General features: G+C 40.6%; 1 protein-coding gene across 3 annotated transcripts in view; it reads right to left on the minus strand.

Moving 5' to 3' along the window:
• Positions 1 to 12992, minus strand: part of LOC101062104 (A-kinase anchor protein 13) — an 87067-nt gene that overhangs the window by 15011 nt on the left and 59064 nt on the right. For all 3 annotated transcript variants that reach the window (XM_011609555.2, XM_029846669.1, XM_011609552.2), the window contains 11 exons: positions 11021 to 11198; positions 10627 to 10729; positions 8884 to 8926; positions 8596 to 8707; positions 4960 to 5119; positions 2292 to 2359; positions 2136 to 2202; positions 1040 to 1190; positions 848 to 960; positions 573 to 719; positions 35 to 291 (listed from right to left, as the gene is read on the minus strand). In XM_011609555.2, coding sequence (XP_011607857.2) covers positions 35 to 291; positions 573 to 719; positions 848 to 960; positions 1040 to 1190; positions 2136 to 2202; positions 2292 to 2359; positions 4960 to 5119; positions 8596 to 8707; positions 8884 to 8926; positions 10627 to 10729; positions 11021 to 11198 — 1399 coding nt within the window. The remainder of the gene's footprint in view (positions 1 to 34; positions 292 to 572; positions 720 to 847; positions 961 to 1039; positions 1191 to 2135; positions 2203 to 2291; positions 2360 to 4959; positions 5120 to 8595; positions 8708 to 8883; positions 8927 to 10626; positions 10730 to 11020; positions 11199 to 12992) is intronic.

Below are 12992 nucleotides of genomic sequence, written 5' to 3' on the forward strand. Positions count from 1 at the left end.
TTTTAGGACCATGATGATCCGTAAAGACTCTCACCTGGTTAACCAGGAGGTCTCCTATCCTGCTAATGATGATGCCTCCATCCAGGTTCCCTCCTTCCAGCTGGCTCTCCCTCTTTCTCTCCAGCAGGCGGAGAAGGTGCTGTGTGTGAAAATCCAGGAGCTCATCGAGAACTGGAAAAAGCTTCTCCACTGTCTGCAGCTCCAGCTGCAGCTCCTTCTGTAGACCTTTGCTGTAAACTTCGGACATAATGCGCAATGTCCGGATGTGATGCATTTCTGTCTGCATCAGTTCTGAAAGACACAAACCGCTGATGCTTGACACCACAGTAGCCATCAGTACTGTAGTCATTTAGAAGAAATTCACCACAAACTAATTTGAAAAAAATACTTCCTTTAGACATTACTGTTCAATGAAATGATGTAGAATTATAAAAGTTATGTGAGGCAAAGCCATAAATCGGAAAGGCAAGAGAATACGATCCTTTAGGGTGGCGGCTACAACATCTAAACCAGGACAAAACCCGATTTAATTTTTACCTAACATTAATCAGAAAGCTAATTCACTGACGTACCATAGATGACATCCTGCCTCTTCACCAGCTCTCTGTCCAGCTGCTGCAGGTACTGCTGCTCCACTCCTAAACTCCAAGAATCAGCTTCCAGCTCCTTTGCCTCTGCCTCAAACTCTCCCATCAACTGACCATCCATCATTTCTGTTCCTGCATCAACAGAGGGCCTGTTACATTTAGCCTCCAGGCTACAGATCATATGTATTATGAAATTATTAATTTGATCAGCAGCGTTCTTTAGCAGTCTAATCATCAGTGAGTGATGAGAATGTTCTGACCTTCATCGGTGAGTGACTCCATGGACTCTGTGACCTGGTTGGTTCTGTTGAGGGAGTCAGTAGACTGAGAGAGGTATCGGAGGCCTTTAATTGGCATCTCATCAAACATTGGACTGAATAAAGAAGAAAGAAGAAACCATTTTGTAATTGTATCCTAACATAACAAGGTAGACATATTCCAGCTCAGCATACCCAGCAATGTTGTGGATGGATAAACTCTTTGAGAGGTTGTTGCCATGGAAAGCCATGATGCTAGTGGGTCTCCTGGATGATGGAAGGGTCAATGAAGAGTGGTCCTCGGGGGACAAGATGGCTGACCAGGGGCGTTCCTTCGTCCCACCGGCTGCACCGAAGATGACATCATATAACAAGGGATAAATGCTCGTTAAATCTACACCTGACAGCGGGACTTATCAAAGTTAACAACCAAACATTTTCCAAGGCTTAAAATCAGAAATCTGCAGGCCAGTTTAACCGGCACCTTTTGGGTAAACACAAAGATATGTTTACTCATTTGGACTTTTGGTTCCAGAACTCTTCTGTCCTCCTCAGAAAGTTAAAACTTCATGTACAGTGATTGTGCTAAATGCTCCTGTTACAGATGTCTTTTATTTTTCCTGCTGCTCTCTCCTGATGACTGCAGTCCTTGATGTGTCTCAATGATCACACCTTTAAAAAGTAGGTTGTTTAACTGATGTATGTACAGAGGAAGTCTTCAAAAAAAAAAAAAAACACTGGATGTTAAAATGGTTCCTCTAATTTTATAGACAAAATTACTTTTTATGTTTTACATTTCCTTCTTGACCTAAATTAACTTTTTATGTTCTTAACTGTGTGCGGGAAAATACTTAATAAATTAGATTCAATTCATTTGCTGTGAAGTGAATCTGTGCATTTTTCACAGTATCAATATAAAGGAAAAAAATCAATCAGAATTAGAACTGCTGTGCAGCAGTAAAAGGAAATAGAATGGAAATGATAAAAGGAAATGGGTGAATTTAAAAAATACAATAAAATAATAAACAGCATTATAAAATAATAAGATGATTGATTATAAAAATCTGGAGAGTTCATCAGGAGAACCGTCTGAAGATAAAAATAAATTAAAAAAAAGAAATCAACCTGTACTTCTGTATCTAATCTAATTTTTTAAAAGTAAAATCTCCTCTTTCTCTCTCTTTCCACACACACACACACACACACACACACACACACTGTATATAGTCGCAGAATGATTTGAAGATTTTAGGATATTAAACTGGAACTGATGGTTTGCTAGAAAACTCACATTTGTTTCTCATCATGACTGCAGGAGCAGAACTTGAGTCTGGAACTGTATGCTGTTGCTTGGGCAGCTGGTCAAAAGACAGATAAACAAATGAAGTCATTTTCTGTTGTGAGATGACAGAATGCTGAAGAAATGACAGGCTAAAGGAATGTGTACCTTTATCTTCACCTTGGCACACGCAGGCAAGCTGTCCCTGCAGCCCTTATGGACAGAAGCACTACAGTCTGGAAAAAGAAAAGGCTTGGTAACCATCATGAGCAATGATGATGGAGGATGTGGGTGCGTCAAGGGTATATGGAAAGGTTGGGGGATAGAAAGTCTGACTGGTATTTCTGAGCTGGCCAGGAAACTCCACCAGCCCACTAATGAAAGCCAGACTGGAGCAGAGCATGTGATGCAATCTAGGAGTAATACTGTTCATGAAGGAGGCAGGGAAAAAAGACGGTCTGACCAATAACTTACACACATACAGTACAGTCTGAATTACATGGGAAATGTTCAATTATGTAAACATTCTCAAATGACCACGGAGCAAGGGTCATCCTTCCAGACTGCTAAAATAGGATCGGCTCAGCGATGGGAGCTTGTTGAGTCAATCTGAGATTCTAATTCCCTGAACCACACTTTCATTTCATGCTCTCAAATCAGTTCAGAGGGGTTTCAAACTTTGAAGCTGTCGTGTCCATTGCAGAGACCACGCAAACACACAGAAAACAACAGCAGAAGTAAACTCAATCAGAAAGTCCCTGCAGGGAGGAACAGGCTTCTTGCAGAAAGTTTCCACTAATTTTACACACCGAGTTTCCAATCGTGCCTTAAACAGACATGTTGCAAGAGAAAACCCAAGTGTCCGCTATCAGACCCTTCACCACACACACACACACACACACAATGGGATTACATCATCACACCCGTTGTCTCAGTGACAAGAGAAAAACAGTCCTGTGCAACTCAGAATGAAGAAAAGCAGCAAATCCAGGGGCCATTTCCATGTCACCTTCAACACATCAGTTGCAAAAAACATTATCTGCCATAAGGAATCCAGCAAGTTGAATGTGTGTTTAATGACCACCCCCGCAGTCAAAGCTGCCGTATTTCTCTCCTCCTAAATTTCACAGAGTATTTTACTGCATTTATCTTGTGCACTGGCAAAGATGGCAGCTAATCACAGACAAAGGATCCCTGTGTTTGTCTGCTGAATGAGCCAAACATCTGTGAGCACAAAAGGCTCATAAGAAAAAAACATCCTCTAAGCAGACTGACTGGAAACAAAATGAACCGAGATGGTCCATCTGAAGAATTCCAAACAGACTGTGACCGTTGAGAGTACCATTGTAGAACTGGGGCTTTTTGCTAAAAGCATATGCACTACATTACATCCCCTTTTGCGTGTCTCTTGCTTCAGTTTAAAATAGAGCAAAAGTTATTTTGCTGATTGTTTAATCTGACATGTATGTACTTTTACTCAAAGTGAAGGATGGATGACTTTCTAATCTGTGTCTACTATGAATGGGCTGCCGTGGCATTTTGTCCTGGGTCAAATGATGGGGCCTCAGGCGATCACATGTTCGGAAATTGAGGTCAATCCAACAATTTTACAAGGACCTGAATCATATGGAAAGGATCTGGATCATTGATCAGAAGGTTGGAAGTCAAAGCTGTTGTAAACATTCCACATTTGTGGAAAATGGAAAAAATATCCAGCTGATTAGTGTGTTATTAAGGCTGTATGGCACAATGCTTTTAGTACTGTATATTTGTGTGAGTGGCAGTGAGCTGAGCTGTGATCTGGTCACTGGTGGGCAAATATGAAAAGCTGGCTAGATCACAAGAGCAAATTGAACGTCCACTGTTTTTAAAGTGGAGCACGGAGGCAGTGCTACAGCAAAATGCAATGTCTGCAAGATGAGCATTTTGTGCATACCATTGTTATAATAATAATTAAAGCTGCTAGCAGCGTTAGGCGGGCCCTCGTGCACACGTTGGGCTGGGGCCCACTTAAGATGTCTGCTATTTCAGTAACCAATACAAAAAAGTATTGAATCTTACACCAGTGAACAATGTTTCATGACTTTTTTATCAAGTGTACACATATTATAAGTGCTATAAGTATATAAGTGTTCATACCAATGAAAAAGTTTAGGGGACAATTTGGATGGGTTCTTTATTTTTTTTTAATGCATTGACAAAATATTGAATTGGGATATTGAAATTGAAACGATATTGTCATGTGCTAACTTTGCCACTGGCCAACCTGCCAACAGGCTGTCATTATAGATGCTCACTCAGATCTCAAAATAGAGCAAAGTTTTGGTCCACTCCCATAAGATCAGTCTTCTTGTGGAGACCAATCTCCGAAGGATTTTTACCCTTTTTTTTTTTTTAATCAACCAAATCAAATTGAAGTTATATGACCTTTAAAGTAAGCACATGCGTGAATTACATCATGCTCGATTAAATATCACCAGTCGGGGAATCCTAATGTGTAGCAACATGTCGCATCTTTTTTATCGATCATGGCAGCATCGCTGGAGTAGCGCTGCGACATTGCTCAATGTGAACCAATCTTTGCAAAAGGGACACTCGAAATTACAAAACAACGATAACCATCAACACGCTGATGGCCACTGTTTACGTCAGAGTGTTTTGCCACACTAAAACATGTAATGATGACGTTGTCAAAGCCCACACAAAATCCTGCATTAACGAGCTAAGTTCCACATGAAAGCGTCATTCCGTTGCATACTTCTAAACAAAAAATGAAGGAACTTTTAGTGGAAAGAAAGGAAAACAAGAAAAAAATCAACTGGATAAAGGTACTTACGTGTGCAATGGAAAGCATCTTTGCTGTTTAAAGCCTTGTTGCACTGGGAACACTGGCTTCCCTGGACTGAACCAACTGGTGTGAACTGATGGCCATTAACGACCTTCTTTTCCTTCTCTTTGGCATCCTTCTCTTTATCCTTTTTCTCTTTGTCCTTTTCCTGGACAGATAGAATATTTAAAAACAATAACTATTTTTATTTAAAACACCATTGACACCAACAAATTTATAACGAAGCAGACCAGAGATATTTGTGACATCAAAGCAAAAACCTTTAAGCCTAAATGGTCTGAAAGCTGCGTGCACATATCAGTCGGAAGAAGCATGATTAACATACAGCGATCTGAACTTTGGGCATCCCTGTTCAACATGTCCAAAAACAAGAGAACGCCCTTTTTAAAGTACCTTTTAAGCAGTGTATTATTTATATTGTAAAAGAAGACAAGCTCAGGAGAATTTTTTGATCCTGCTAGCATCAAGGCTTGTTAGCAGTCACCAATAGGGATGAACAACTGATGCAAATCATTAAATCACCAGAATGACAACACTCAGCAGCCACTGGCTGCTCTGAGCAGTTGTCTAGACCTTAAAGTTAAAAAAGTCTCGATGCCCACAAACAAGTAATGTATCTTCAGGTCAGTTCCTCAGTTCACAAGGTGGTGAAAAAATGCCAGTTAACAGAACAGTGGAGGTCAAAACATGACCTTCGTGTACAAATATGACCGTCATGGAAGAAACATTGGAAGAAGACCTTTCCAGTATCCTCACTATAGAATTCAGCATCAGATATTTGAAAAGGCATCCAGACAATTTAATTTAGGAACAATGTGGCACCATGAGATGGCCACAGGGGGCGCTACTCTACACTAACTAGGAAGGCCATTTTATTTTTCTGTTGTAAACGGATGTAAAAGGTGACAGTAAAACAATATTTAGTTTAAAATATAAAGGGAATATGTCACCTATGACTGTGAACATGGGTGTCTTTTGCACACCATTGTCATTAAATTTTAATGGGGAGGGGGGTCCTTAACTGTGCCTCTGCTATGCTAGAAATACACAAACAATGCTTATGTAGGTACATTTGTTCTAGACCTACATGTCAATATTTGTGCAGTATATATGCTGCTATGGCAACATGGATAGTGGATATAACAAAATTCAACTAGTGACAGAGTTGAACAAGAAAGCTTCCTGTTTAGACATGAACTGCAAATGACAAAACTGCAAAGCAATTGTGAGACAAGTGAGGCCATAACACTGTGGTTCAGCAGCGTCAGAAATCTGTAAATTTTTAGATGCTCTTTTGAATCAATTTCACAATGTATTTCTGAGAAGTTGATTGTAAGCCAAAGACAGTGCGTAGTCACATGTTGAGAAGATTATACTGTATGATCCTATTTGTTACTGTGAAATGCCCCATCTGTATGAGCATCTGGGCAACTTGATAAAATTAAATTTGAATCCAGCAGAGTGGCAAAATTACTCTGATGTTCTACACAGCAGGGGGCTTCTGCATAATAACTGATGTTTGTACTTGCTGATGTACTGATGCTGGGAACAAATTCTCTAATGAAGGAATTTTTTAAAATTGCACTTTTGGGCGATATTTTGGTTCATATAACAGCAACTGAAAAACAACTATTGACATTTTGTGCATATAGGACTACTGCTCAAATGCCTTAATACACAACTAATGTTGGAAAACAACCAGTAGAGACCACAATTCTGTCAAGAGGAAAATCCATGCTGATATGACATTTTACAGTGCAACTTATATTGGCTGTTATTAACTGTTAAACAGCTAATAAAGATGCAGGACACGTGACAGCGACAGTGTCTGGAGGTTAAACCTTTGGCCTTTCCACAACAGAACTCTCTTTCTGCAGCCTGTGCATTGATGAATAAGGCCGTCTTGAACTGCTGTCATCTTAGAATGCTGATCTGAATCACAATCCCAGAAAGTGACGCTGAGAAGAACAGAGCTCTCATTCTCTTGGATTTACATCACAGAGCCTCCACCCAAACCCAGAGGAAAAGGGAAAATGGACTTTCCAGCTCATTTTAATGGGTAGCCCTGAGCCTCTTGGTTAAAAAGGACCACAACACTCTGACATAAACTAGAAGCCATTTTGTTCCGTTGCTCCTAGCTACCATAAGACTGAATGGCCCACAGCAAGTCTGCATGTTTTTACAACAAGTCTAGCTCAGCAGATACTTTCACTTCCTTACACTGCAGCTTTCTGACTGAAGCGTGAATATATCAACCGTGATCTGCTTGGAAGACTGTAAAATAACATTATCTACAAATAACTGCAAAAAGCAATGGTGAATGGCAAAACATTAACTTTACTGTGTCAAAAAGAGAAGTGACAGGTTTTGCCACCCTAACAGACATGAGAAGCAAAAAGACATCGTAGTTCAAGATAACTTCACTCTAGAGAGGAACGTCGTTGATTTTAAATAATTCCAACTTGACTGGGAGACCAAAACATTCTGTAGAGGCCTACCTCGAGCCATCCTTTCCATTTCAGTGAGAAGCAATGGCTCCCTGTGAATCTTCTGTATAACATCTCTGGCAGTCACTTAGTGGATGAAGCTACAACAAGCTGTGAGGCGCCATCACCAGAGCACAGATGAGGAAGTGAATGACTGGCTACAGGATGTGTTACTACAGCAGTGACCCTATAGACCGGTACAGACACGATGACAAAATACTAGATCCGCTGTCAGAACATGCAGGCAGAAATTTCTAACGTTTTGGGGAAGAAATGATTCTAAAAAAGGTTAAGAATGGATAGTATTTGGATGGTGTGAGACAATGAAGTGAGTTTTAATATGTTGGAACGCAGTAAAAGATATCTAAAGTCTGTCTTTTGGCCACAGAATATGCAGACACCTGTGAGTGCTCTACACCAGCTTTGCTAGTTCTTTTGGAGTCTGTAAAAACCATCTTGGATGAGTTTGACCAGCTGCAGGCTGTGGTGAATCCTGTTAAAAACACTGGCCAAGAGATTATAAAGCCACAGACAAGTCCTCACTTCCTGTTTTACTTCCAGTTCATCCGGCTGCTTCTTTGCAGAGACTGCACAATTGCTGTCACCAAAAAAAAAAAAAAAAAATATATATATATATATATTACTATAAATAGCATATTTCATCAGTGCTAGTGTAAATCTAATCCAGATTTGAATGTATAACCATGTCACTCATGCAGCTGAATCAGAATTTTTCATTTTAGTTGCTTTCAAAATTAAGTTATTTTCATTTTTATCAAATATAACAAGTAACTCGAACATTCCTACTGGGCTATCATTATCTGTATCTGTGTGAGATAAATTGGACAACAGACAGACTACTGGGAAAGGTGAATACGGGACAGATAATCATCTCTCAATAATGCCTCAGTGCTGTTGATAATGGACACACTGGGAAGCTCCCAGCACAGTTGAGTAAAAACATGTCACCGTAGAGTAGACAGAGGCTGAAATGCAGCTCAGAGAAAATGTCCTAAAAATGGAGTCCATGAAAAATGGCAGCTGAAAAGCCTGTGACCTCATCCATTATTGCAAAAACATTTACCGGTATGTTTGAAATTTAAGACTGAACTAGACGGAAGAATGAATAAAAACTCACCCTGGTCTTTTTGTACATCTTGCTCTTGAGGTAGCTGAAGGTCCGGCTGACTTTTGTCACACTTTTTCCTTCAGTGTCACTGCGCAGAGGGCCCGGTTCTTCCTCTGATATACTGATGCACACAAAACTTTACCATTAAATAAACTGAATGAAATAATGGCCCGACCAGATCACACACACTCAAAGCATATTTATTTACTGTCTTTTTTTCTATGACTTTATAGTTTCCAGCTGCTCTTGAGACCTAAAACAATTACTGTTAATGTGTAAATGTGGCAGTGACCTGACCTGTATGCTAATGAACCAGAGTTGCTGGAGAATGACCTCATACCTAAAGAGAAACAATAGAGAGATGACATCAGCATTCAGAGGTAGGTAAAATTGCTGGTGAAAAATTGCTGGTGAAATTTCTGCTTCATCCCTTTTTTAGAGCAGCAAACAACTCTGATCAGAGGTTGACCAAACATATCATGATGATGGCTTATCACTAGGTACAAGCTGCAAAAAAACTATACAGGGATTTGAACATCTGTGCATCATCTTCTCCTTGAACAGCTACTTCCTACATCCTTGAGCCCGGCTTGAAACATGTTGTGAGCAGCATTGTGGAAGAAAATGCCACCTTTCACTCTGGAGAGCATTCTGGTACCAGTTGTAGAAAAAATCAATTAAAATGAAATAATTCTACTTCTTCTCCTTCAGTCTGCCCAGATTACTACATTGTTTAAAGTTGTGTTTTTGGGCTCGAGTTGCTACAATAACACTGAATATATTGTACATCTAAGCTACCGGTAAATAATATAATTTAGAAATTAACTCTCCACGTCATCTTTAATGTATTACAAAACCTTTGATGACAGGCGTGAAAAATGCATTGCTTGTTATGTGTCACATTGTCAAACTTGAAACAACCTAATGAAGGAAAATTGCAGCTAAGCTACAGGTGGTAGGCTTTCTCAAATCACCTGCTGAATCATTTTGATTTGTTCCTTTTAAAAAAATATTCAGAGAAAAGGTCACCTAAATATGTAGGCTGTTACTTCAAAAAAAAAAATGGGGAGAAATTACTGTCTGCGGTGCGATTCTCTCAACCAATGATTGTGTGTCATGCTTACAAACCTTTGGTTCATACTGGGAGCGGCTTCATATCCGCAGTAAAATTCTCAGATGACAAGTTTCATTGCAGCTCAACTTTTCGGTTTCATTAACCTTCAGTATCTTGTAGCTGTAAAAGGCTTCACTACACAACTGTTGCATTAAATCCAGCAGAGAGCAGAGAGAATGGCTCCCATTTACATTAAGGCTCTCTACTAATCCATCATTTCTTGTAGAATCCATAATGTGACTGTGTAATATAATGACTCAACAGGGGATTCTAACAGAAAACATCTACTGTTCTGGCTCCAAGGTCACAGCTACTTTCTACTTTTACTTACTCAGGTTATCTTCATCATCACTAGATGAAGAGCCCCCATAAATGAACTGAGACTTAGATTTGGTGAGAAGGGGGGAAAGGCTGAAAGAGATGGAAATTCGCCTCTTACGCCTCAAACGTCCCACAGCTGGGGTGGGAGCAGCAAAGGAAAGTGGAAACAACAGAAAAAAAAAAACACAGCAGGAACAGACTTATTTTGCGGCTATATAAAGATGCAAATAGGTATTTTCAATAGTTGTGATTCATCATGACTTGAATCAAAACTCTTAAGCATTTGAATTAATCAGATAGATTGTGGAAAAAGTACTGGCTTTATATAAAAAAGAAGACAGGTATTTAATCTCCTTGTGACGGAAGGCTTTGGTAGAGGCAAGAAAGCTCCTAAGCCCCTCCTCCTGGATAATTTCAGGTAGGACTGGGCCCAAAAGATAATTCAAAGTACATTTAATGCTTCAGATAATTCACTACGATGGCTCTTTTTGGAAGAGAAGCGTACACACATTTTAACTTCAAACAAAAAGTATTGATGAAAAGGTCAATGATCTAAGTTGAAAAGTTGAAATACAATATAAGTTGAAATACAACTTATCACTCACCATCAATGTCTCTCTGGCTGATGGCGAGCATGGACACAGACTTGGTGAGTGGCAGTGTCATTGGAGGACAACTGTTTCGCAAAGGTCGATACCGCCTTGATTTCTAATGCATAGGATACAAAAGTGAGTAAAAAGTGCACAAAAAAGTGGGAAAAGCCACTGAACTAGACATCTAATGAAGCAGAAGACATATCCAGACACTTAATGGGTAAGAGGAACCATTAACTTAAAACAAGGAAGCGATGCACATCATTTGTGATGTGCATCAGTTGACAGTGTATTTCATCACAATAAGAGCTGAGAGAAAGAGGACAGTGATGTTTATTAATTCTTTCTAAATTCCTCAATCATCAGGCTTAACATGGGAAATGTGTGGGAGGGGGTGTATTCTGACCAGGTCCTGCAGGCTTCTGTGCTCCACCAGTTTTTCCTGTTCCTCTGTCAGAGAAACCAAAGAGCCTCTGTCATCACTGTCTTGCTGGGGCATACTTAAAGACTCCAGGATTCGAGGCCCCTTGGTAGCATGGCCCCTCAGCTCTTCCTGGCCAACGGTGAGGCCCTCCAGGCTGTAGCTGTGTGAACAGACCAAGTGAGAGCTCAAAACCTGTGGTCTTAACACCACACTCAGTTTACACACACACACACACACACACACACACAGACACACACACACACACACACACACACACACACTGTCGTGTTGCGTCAGCCGAGTTAGCACCACCAGGCTCTGTATAAGATTTAGAGCAGCAGCAAAAGAAAACGTCGTCCAACATCAGCACTGACATCGAAAGCGTTCCAGCTGTGATTTACTAAACCAATTACATCGATCTATGGGTCAAATAAGAGGTCCTGAAAACTCCAATACAATGATTACAGAGAGGAAAACTACAGCAACATTTCAGGATGAGCTATGCAACGGAGATGCCACTTCATTCTGTTCTGGACAGACCCAGTAAAAGCTACCACCTCCCAGTGAATCTTTCTTATACTGCGCCCTTTGGATTTGCCTGACACCCCATTATCAGACCGATAAAGTGTATGTAGACGTAACAAACCTAAACTGGATCAGACCGTAAAAATCATGACTCCATGATGATCAGAGAACAGCACTTACCAGTCCTCAGGGCTGTCAATATAAATGTGTGTCTGTCACAGTAAGACTTGCTTCAACCATTATTATAAAAAGAGCCTGGTGGTCCTTGGTACAAACCAAGAATAAATCCAGAAGGCGTAGTGGGAGGAATCTACAGACTAACAATTTACATTCATTAAACACTCATGAAAAGTCATGTGCACTAACATGCATGTAAATTTAACTAGGGGAAGCCCAGTTCTCTGACATAGTGAATATCTCATTAATGCAGCTTATGGGAAAGTGCCCTCAGCAACTGACAATACAAAAGTTCCAATGACACCACGTCTGACGTGTCATTGGAACTTCTATATGAAACCTCATCTGTCAGAAACAGACCAAAGACTGCAGTGACCTTTGACCAACCTCTTTCCCTATGTAAGACACTGCAGGCACCCTTAATAGCATTTTCCAACATGTGTCTTCCTCATGTGCTGGGATATCTCACTATGCTATCAGAGGACCGGGGTTAAGTGGGTAACCCAACGTTCTCCAAGTCCATTCGATATCTCAGCCTATCAGAGATATATACAACTTCTGAACTGCACCACATTCACCAAAGCCGATCCATAAAGTTTGAAGGACGTCCGCTTATACACAAGAAAACTGAATTTCTACAGTAGTGTGATTACGACTGTTAGGTGCTACCAAACCAGAACAAACACTATGCCGAGTATTGATGCATAAACTCCATGGTTGCTGTTGATTTAGCTGGACACTGCATCCACGCCTAGTCGCGCATAGTTGTGCGCAAGAGAGAAGAGCGGGCATTGGGTGTTTGCGTGCAATGCATAGAGATCTACGGATGTCTGACCGAATCTCTCCAACCTGTCTCACCACCTTGCAGTTGAGGAGCCTTCTCTTGTAAACAGAATCCTGTATTTAGAGGAGGCCCGTTCCTTTGTTAATTTTGCCCTGGACCTGTGTCACTCACAGAGAGATGCACACTGCTCCACATTATTATGCTGCGAGTCGATATAGTTTGTGCGGTCTCAGAAAATGAGTTCCTTCCCGGAGGTTTATGTAAGCCACCGATGTGAAATTGTCACTTCTCACTAAGATGGGGGAACCCCGGAGAAAAGGCAGGAAGTGATTCAGAGAAACACCGCCAGTGACTCCAAGAAATTTAGCTGGGCGCAGCAAAGCCGTAAGGGCCTTTTTGCATTCGCAGATTGGTCCTTCTGAACAGCGCCCCAGGCTCAAGTCTGACATTCTCACCTTTCTCTGTGAC

Source organism: Takifugu rubripes, chromosome 13, assembly GCF_901000725.2.
Source record: "Takifugu rubripes chromosome 13, fTakRub1.2, whole genome shotgun sequence".
In the NCBI taxonomy this organism is placed as follows: Eukaryota; Metazoa; Chordata; class Actinopteri; order Tetraodontiformes; family Tetraodontidae; genus Takifugu; species Takifugu rubripes.